The sequence below is a fragment of the Zea mays genome, chromosome 6 (assembly GCF_902167145.1).
Source record: "Zea mays cultivar B73 chromosome 6, Zm-B73-REFERENCE-NAM-5.0, whole genome shotgun sequence".
Classification (NCBI taxonomy): domain Eukaryota; kingdom Viridiplantae; phylum Streptophyta; class Magnoliopsida; order Poales; family Poaceae; genus Zea; species Zea mays.
The window spans coordinates 39,697,039-39,705,237 of NC_050101.1; the positions used below are offsets into that span (position 1 = coordinate 39,697,039).

The 8,199-nt window shown below is 46.5% G+C and overlaps 1 protein-coding gene and 1 pseudogene across 1 annotated transcript; both read right to left on the bottom strand.

The window, feature by feature from the left end:
• Positions 1-6,332: 6,332 nt before the first annotated feature.
• LOC111589711 (uncharacterized) lies at positions 6,333-6,542 on the bottom strand (annotated as a pseudogene).
• A 466-nt stretch (positions 6,543-7,008) lies between these two features.
• LOC100276296 (uncharacterized) lies at positions 7,009-7,629 on the bottom strand. The gene has a single exon (NM_001150120.2). The coding sequence runs from the start codon at positions 7,537-7,539 to the stop codon at positions 7,168-7,170; it is 372 nt and encodes a 123-aa protein (NP_001143592.1). The 5' UTR covers positions 7,540-7,629; the 3' UTR covers positions 7,009-7,167.
• Between the last annotated feature and the right edge of the window lie 570 nt (positions 7,630-8,199).

Sequence of the window (8,199 nt, forward strand, 5' to 3'; positions counted from 1 at the left end):
CAAAGAAAAGCAGTCGTTACGGCGCCGGGGTAACGGAGACGGCGTCTTTGCCGAGTGTTACACTCAGCAAAGTGACCAGTATACACCTTTTTTATTTGTTTTTTATATTCCATCCAAACAAACAAAATATACCACATATACATCACATATATACATCACAAATATCATCACAAACATAAATATCCAACACAAACATAAATATCCAAGTTCTCAACGCAAACATAAGTATCAAGAACATAAGTCTCATAAGTCTCAAGCTCTGACATAAGTATCCAACACAAACATAAGTATTCAACACAAGTTCTGAAGTCTAAACACTGAAAACATAACTCTCATGGAGGTGGGCGGTTCGACTGGTGCTGCGTTGGGCTGAACCCTTCATGAGGGTTGTTGGATGCCGCACCAGATTGGCCCTGCACAGAGAAGAGATTGCATGTGTTATACCAGATGAATTGCCAACATCTAACTACCATTTTGATACTCACAGGAGTATGGAAGAGAGCAGGGTCAACTGCAGGGAACAATGGAGGTGGCGGAGCGAAGACCTATGCGGCGCCAAGGCTCTGCATGTACTGGAACATCTCCGCCATCCTCTGATGATCTGCCAGGCGAGCCTCCTGCTCCGCCATCATCCTCGCATCCATCTCTTGACATTCCCTGCTCTCTTCTTCTAGTTGGGTCTGTAATATTACAAGCCAACGTTATAGTAACTCAAAGAGAAGGTATATAACTCAAGGAAGGACGAGTTACAGAAGCACTAACCTCGAGTTGTTGTTTGCGATGCTGTGAGCTGTCGTGCCGAGGTTGTATACTTGTATGGCTGGACTCGAGCCTGTGCTCCTTACTCTCACCTGAGACAGAGTGGGAGTGGAGGGCGAGTCGATTGCCCCATCGGCAATCCAGTACCGTCCATGTCTCTTGCCTCCTCTGACCCTCATGAGCACATCAGGGTCGATTGGCTCGGTGCTCAGATTATATTCTAGGCCATGGACCTCCTGCGCCATGGCGGTGTAGTCATGAAGGCGGCTGTAGACGGCGGGGTTGGTGTAGGCCCCGGGCTCGTCATCCGGGCTGTAGGTGACATCGGACGTCGCCTTGCCCTTATGGGCCAGAGCATAGGCCGAGAAGGTGGAGCAAGGTCGGCCACCATGTGACGCCGACTGCAAGAAAACTAACGAGATAGTTATAAATAAAATCTAATCCAGTGTTATATACCTAAATAAAAAAGAGGGCGTACCCATGCTTCTGCATATTGGCCTAGGCTCCGGCTGCCTTGGTGGTGGGAGGGACCTTGCATCATCATACGCCGTTCCCGGCTAGCGTTGTGCGCCTCGTTCCACTCAGCCGAACACCACCTATCCACCATCTGCTCCCAGCACAGAGGATGTGCGGCGCACCAATGTGGAATCATCTACAAAGTAAACACGTAAAGTGCATATCAGAAGATAAAATAAAATTCATGCATTGAGTACTGGTACCAAACATGCATGACTTTACTTGCAGGTACTGGTCCCTGGTCAACGACATGGTTCGATCTTGCTGCTTGGACACCCTCTCCCCAAGGACGGAGCCGTGGTAGCTGACGATGGCCTGGATTCGGGCCTCATAGTGCATGTCCACGACGAGCTTCTTACAGCTCGTGGTGGCCACCACATCCGCCCTAGCCTCGTATCCAGCCTCGCATCTGAAGAAATCCTGCATACAAAAACAATGTATCCATACATTATTTCAAGAATTTGCAACGAATGTGACATATTTTACATTATACTAAGACTTACTCACATCTCTTGCTTCATCCGCTCCGCCTTGTTATTAAATTCCCTACCGTCCCGGTCTACTGCATCGGGTGCGACGGCGTAGTGGTCGAATGTGTAGGCTGGGCCCATCACTCCGACGTACTCAACCAGTCTAGGGAAGTGTTCCCTGCACAGCAGGCCGAGGATGCCATTGGTGAGGCGACGATGACCCCAGCATAATCCACAATCGTCCAAGACCTGTCCAAGTGATAAATAAAAAGTATTAGTTTATATTATGATTTTGAACACATAATATGAACAAGAATGAATAACATAAAGTTACATGCCTCTCCCCATCCGGCCGAATCAGCGGTCGCCTGTCCTAAAGTATGGGACGCTGAGGGAGACTCGTGGGACCTCGCAGGTAGATGCTCCTCGAACCTGAGGCGCCAGAACCTGAGGCGGTCTGCTGCTGGTCGTCGTCGTCCTACTGCTGGTCGTCCTGCTGCGCTGCCTGCTCTGCCTTGTCCGCCGTCCTACTCCTCCTCCCCCTCCTCCTCCTCAGCCAATTATCGCCCACCATATTTGTCCAAAAACCTGCAATTAAGAGTAAACAAACACAGGAATTATCAACGACACGAATATATTCTGCCTTTCAAAGCACACACCAGGGGGGAGATTGATTGGGATAACAAACACGGGCCAACATGTGTACGGGGCAGCGCTCATTCCATAGGGATTGAACCCATCTGTGGCCAACGCAACACGTACATTACAAGCCTCTTCGACTTTCTCACGGTGAATGGCATCAAAGTGTTTCCATGCTTCACCATCGGATGCGTGCACCATCTTGTCAGGATTGTATCGTTTTCCATTTTTGTGCCATGTCATCTATTTCGCGGATTCCTCTGTCATGTACAGACGCTGGATCCTCGGTATGAACGGAAGGTGCCGTAGGATTGTCAAGGGGATGTCGAGCTGCCTCTTTTGTCCATCACCAGAGTCTACCTCCATGAACCTAGACGATTTACACTTGGGACAGTGCTTTGCCTCCACGTATTCTTTCCTAAATAGCACGCAACCCTTCAGACAACCATGAATCTGCTCATACGTCATCTTGAGTGCACGAAGGAGTTTCCGTGCCTCGTACATGCTCTTTGGCAGAACTTGATCATCCGGAAGCAGGCTCCCAATAACCGTCAACAAGCCATCGAATGCGTCTCTACTCATGCTGTACTGTGACTTGAACGCCATTACACGCCCAATGGCATCCAGTTGAGAAACCTTTGTCTGGCCGTGAAGGGGCTTCTGTGCCACGTCGAACATGTCGTAGAACGCCTTTGCAGTCGGCTCTGGCTCATCATCCATACATCCTCCTGTGTACTGTGCCTCCTGATAGTCGTTCAACATATCCACTACCCCCGCATCCGTGTCATAATCCTCGACACGTTGTCTCAGCACCTCCTCTCTCGTACGATGTGCTTCACCATGAAATATCCACCGAGTATAGCCCGGCGTAAATCCATTCTTCCAAATATGTTCTACCATGGTCTTCTTTGGTTTTCTTTTCCGGTTGGCACATTTGTTGCACGGGCATGGGACTAGACTCGCTCCTTTAGCAGCTTCGCCATATGCCCGTTCCACGAAATCATCGGTCTTTCTAATCCATTCAGTGGTGACATCGTTCCTTCCTCTACGGCCCGTGTACATCCACTCACGGTCTTCCATCCTCTAACAGAAGCCTAGCAACAGAAAATTTCGGCAGCACCTCCCCTGCACGGGGAGGTTTCGAAATCCTGTAAATAAAAGTATCAGCACGATGGCTGACATCCACGCATAATTCAATGGCACGATTGCCGGCAATCACATCTATATATATTCAATCTATGAAACATCAATACATGATGTGTGGCCCATGCATAAAATGATAAGGACATTCAACCAACGCACAAATACCCTCATTCTCCTTCTCATGAAAAATGTGACCGTGTCTACTTTGATTACATTAATATAAACATGTCTACTTTGATTACATTAATATAAATATGTGTTTGCTCAAATGAAACCATGGTAAATAATATTGTTTATTAATTAATACCAGTTAATTCTCAATAAATGACAAAAACAGATGACTAAAAATTTATACCTTGTAGCGGAGAAAGACGGGGTGACGAGTTTGGTGGCCGGGCGGAGAACGGGACAGCCCGGCAGCGGTTGCCGAGGCGACGTGGTTGGCGGGCCGGTGACGGGGGAGATGGCCGAGTAGGCGGACGCGGCGGCGGCGTGCAAGGGCGCGGGGAGGCGGCGGCGCGCGAGGGAGACGATGGCGCGCGGGGGAGACAGCGGTGCGGGGAGGAGACGGCGGCGCGGCGAGCGGGCGGGCGGGCGGGCACGACTTCGGGGAGGGGCGGGCGCGGCGGGGGGCGGACGGTGCGAGCTTGAGACGGCGCGGCGGCGTGCAGACGGCGGCGGGCGGACAGCGGGGTGACAGAGAGAGTGAGAGGAGAGAAAGAAGGAGAAAGGAGAACTCGCGGCCGGTTTATTTCTCTTCTTTGCCGAGTGCTAGATCGCTGGCACTCGGCAAAGTCGTCTTTGCCGCATGACCCCTGGGCGACACTCGACAAAGATTCTTTTACTATTCTTTGCCGAGTGTCAACCAGCTGACACTCGGCAAAGGCTACTTTGCCGAGTGTCATTTTTGGACACTCGGCAAATTACATTTTTATTTTTTTTATTTTCCCAACCAAACTTTTTGTGGTGTGTTCCTACACTATATAGACCTACATGTACCATTTTGAGACAATTAGAAAAGTCTTTTCTATAGCTAGTAGATTTAGTTTGTTTATTTGAATTTCTTCGAAAAAATCGCATTTGAACTGCAAGTCACTCAAAACTTGAAAAACCGTGCATGCAAAAATCATATCCATGCTATTTAACATAAGTTACGACTGATTTCAGGAGTAGACCGGAAACTTCGAGCACCATGCTCACTCAACATGGCCGTGAACTTGCCATCCAGCTGTTTAAAAATTTTATAAAACACAAACAAACTCAGAAAATCATGAAACTTGTCCACGTGTCATGATATCATATGTAGAGGCTGTGAAAAAAATTTTAGAATGTTTGGAGAAAGTTGTGAGACACTATGTGTAGAAACCTAAGAAAACTACACATGAAATCATAGAGTTTCAATGTGGATCTCTTAGATTTCTACACATAGTGCGTCACAATTTTTTCGAAACTTTTTCAAATTTTTATCACAGCCTCTACATATGATATCATGACACGTGTACAAGTTTCATGATTTTCTGACTTTGTTTGTGTTTTATACAATTTTTAAACATGTGGATGGCAAGTTCACGGCCATGTTTAGTGAGCATGTTGCTCGAAGTTTCCGGTCCGCTTCTGGAATCGTCCGTAATTTATGTTAAGTAACATAGATATCATTTTTGCATGCACGATTTTTCAAGTTTCGAGTGACCTGCAGTTCAAATCTGAATTTTCCGAAGAAATTCAAATAAACGAACTAAATCTACTAACGATTGAAAACTCTGTTATAATTGTCCAAAAATGATACATGTAGGTCTACATAGTGTAGGAACATACCACAAAAAGTTTGATGGACAAAATCTAAAAAATAAAAATATGATTTGCCGAGTGTCTAGAGAAGTCACTCGGTAAAGAGTTCTTTGCCGAGTGCCAAATATTTGGCACTCGGCAAAGAAGCCTCTTTGCCGAGTGCCGACCCTCGACCCTCGGCAAAGGCTGACGGCCGTCAGCTTTAGGACGGCCGCTGACGGCCCTTTGCCGAGCGCCACCTTTGCCGAGTGTTTGACACTCGGCAAACATGTCTTTGCCGAGAGTTTTCCTGTGCCGAGTGTCCTGCACTCGGTAAACCAGCTCGTTACCGAGAGCAGGACTTCGCCGAGTGCGGCTCTCGGCAAAACCTCCTTTGCCGAGTGCCCGACAAAAGGCACTCGACAAAGAGTCCGGCACTCGGCAAAGGCTTGGATTCCGGTAGTGGTTATATGAGAACCGCTAGTAGAAATCGATTTGCACTAACGGTTAAGCTAAGAAAATAATCAATGGAAATCGATTTATTTGAACTGGCAATCAAAGTAATAAAACTGTTAGTACAAATAATTTCCAGAAAACATAAAATGTGTTTTAAAAATAAAAATATTTTACTTAGGAGACGCCTCACTCGCGGCGGCTAGGAATCAAATCATCAACCTCACCCAAAACCTCCTCTACCACACCAACCATAACATACCTTGTGTCTAGATTGGAGGTTTTTTCACATATTAGAACAAACTAAATATAAATTAATTATTTAAGGTCGCAAACGAATTCAAACAAAATGTTATTGCCAGTGAAAATATGATTTCTATTGGTGGGTTTCTTAAGAAAACCGACACAAAAAATAAATGAATTCTACTAGCGGTTTTGTAAAAAAACCGTCAGTAAAAAATGTATTTCCACCGACAGTTCCTTCACTAGAACGGCCCATTTAATTTCACTGACATTCGATAAACCAAATCACCGGTAAAAGTTAAACCCTATCGTAGACATAGAGCTTTTTTCTACTAGTGTTGTTTGGGGTGAGTCAGGCCCTACCAGCAGTGCAATGGCTGAGCGACACGCAAAGACCGTGTAAACCAGTATGGTGGACCCTCCCCATAACAAAATACCCATAAAACATAAAATTAATATTAAAGTGAACATATGGTCTATATACTAGATATTGAACTGATATATAACATCAAATATTACACTTTATCTTAGACAAAAGGTCGAGAAAGGAATGAATTGAAAAGAAGTTTGGACCCTTTTTTTATAGCTTGATCTATCGTTCATCTTTTTTCAGTACTATGTGAGATAGTACTATGTGGGAGTGTTGTGCTACGTGTAGCTTACTGTCATGGTTGGCTTGGTTTGTGATGACCTATATTTAGAGTAACAACTCATTGGTATACGAGAAGCAGAAGAAAAGGAACATATTTATATGGTTCACTCGTGGTCTGAAACTGATGTTTCATAGGGATAGAGAAATAAAATAGATTAACAACATTTACTGATAGGTAGTTACGCTATCAATGAGGTGTTGCCTTTTAGTTTAACTCCTTTGACGATCTTAACCAGTTATATTTTGTAGAGAACGTGTTTTTTATGGAGTTTCTCCAAAATAACTTGGACAATAAGAATATACTCGATGGATCGTGTAAAATAGAGAATACATAACTATAAAGATAACACTATTTAATATTTTTTATAAAGTAAAATTTGAAATAAATGATGAGATAGAAAATAATACAGACGATCTGATGGAGATGAGCTAAGACTACTCTCTCCAATAATATACTATAAACCATCCTGTCAGCTAAATATAGCACGTTCTTAGCTACTTTATCGCTGCAGCAAGGTTCGTACCCTAAAATACCGGCTCGTACGGTCGTCCGGCAAATAATACCACTCTGACTTTCTTGCCTCTCCTCGGAAGCAGCAGCTTCGGTCCATGGAGCTTCACCGTCGGCATGATCGGAGCTACAGTGGAACGTATCCCATTTGCGTGCTTGAAGCCGTCGTTGTGCCCTGCCGCGGCCGCACCGGAGTGGAGGACGACGCGCGTGCGCCGGGGAGCAGTAGAGCGCGCGTAGTCGCCGGCGAGGAGGAGAGTGCGCGATCGTCGACGACAAGCACGAGCGCGCACAGCCACCGGCGAGAGGGAGACCGTGCAGCTGCCAGCGACAACCGACAAGCACGACCGCCGCCACTTTGCCCGGTCCAGTCGTTGCCGTGGCATCCTCGATGGCGAGCTGGATGTACAATATTGCTGTTCGTCAGCCTAGTCGGCTCTATAACATTGTTGGGAGAGATATCAGAGCTATTCCTTGAATCGGCTATTGAGGGTCGATTTGATGAGTCTATATGTGTCCTTATCGGAGTCGTCAAAAAATACGTTAGTGTCTTTTTTGGACGTCAATCACTAAACAAGAACCGTCGGGGTGCTCCCTGCACAGGGACGGACGGTCCGCGACCTGGCGCAGGGCTTAGGTCTTCTTGCCTGACGGTCGGACGGTCCGCGCACTAGGGCCGGACGGTCCGCGCGTGCGCAAGAGCGGTGAAGGTCGCCGGCGGCGTCTGAATCTCGCTCCCAGGAGGGACCCCGTCGTGGAGTAAAGATCCTAGGTGTTATCTAGGCTCGGCAGACCGACCTAGACTCCTTTAATCGATGTAGATCGAAGAGAAACTAGGAATTTAGGGATTGGAAGGCCAAATTAGAACTAGACTATAACTACTCCTAATTGTATAAGAAATAAATGCGAGATAAATTAGTTATTGATTCGATTGATGATTTCAAATCGATTGTATTCCTCTGTTTTTATAGAGTAGGGTGGCTGAACCCGTTATAACGACCGTCGACGACAAGCACGAGCGCGCACGGCCACCAGCGAGCAGGAGG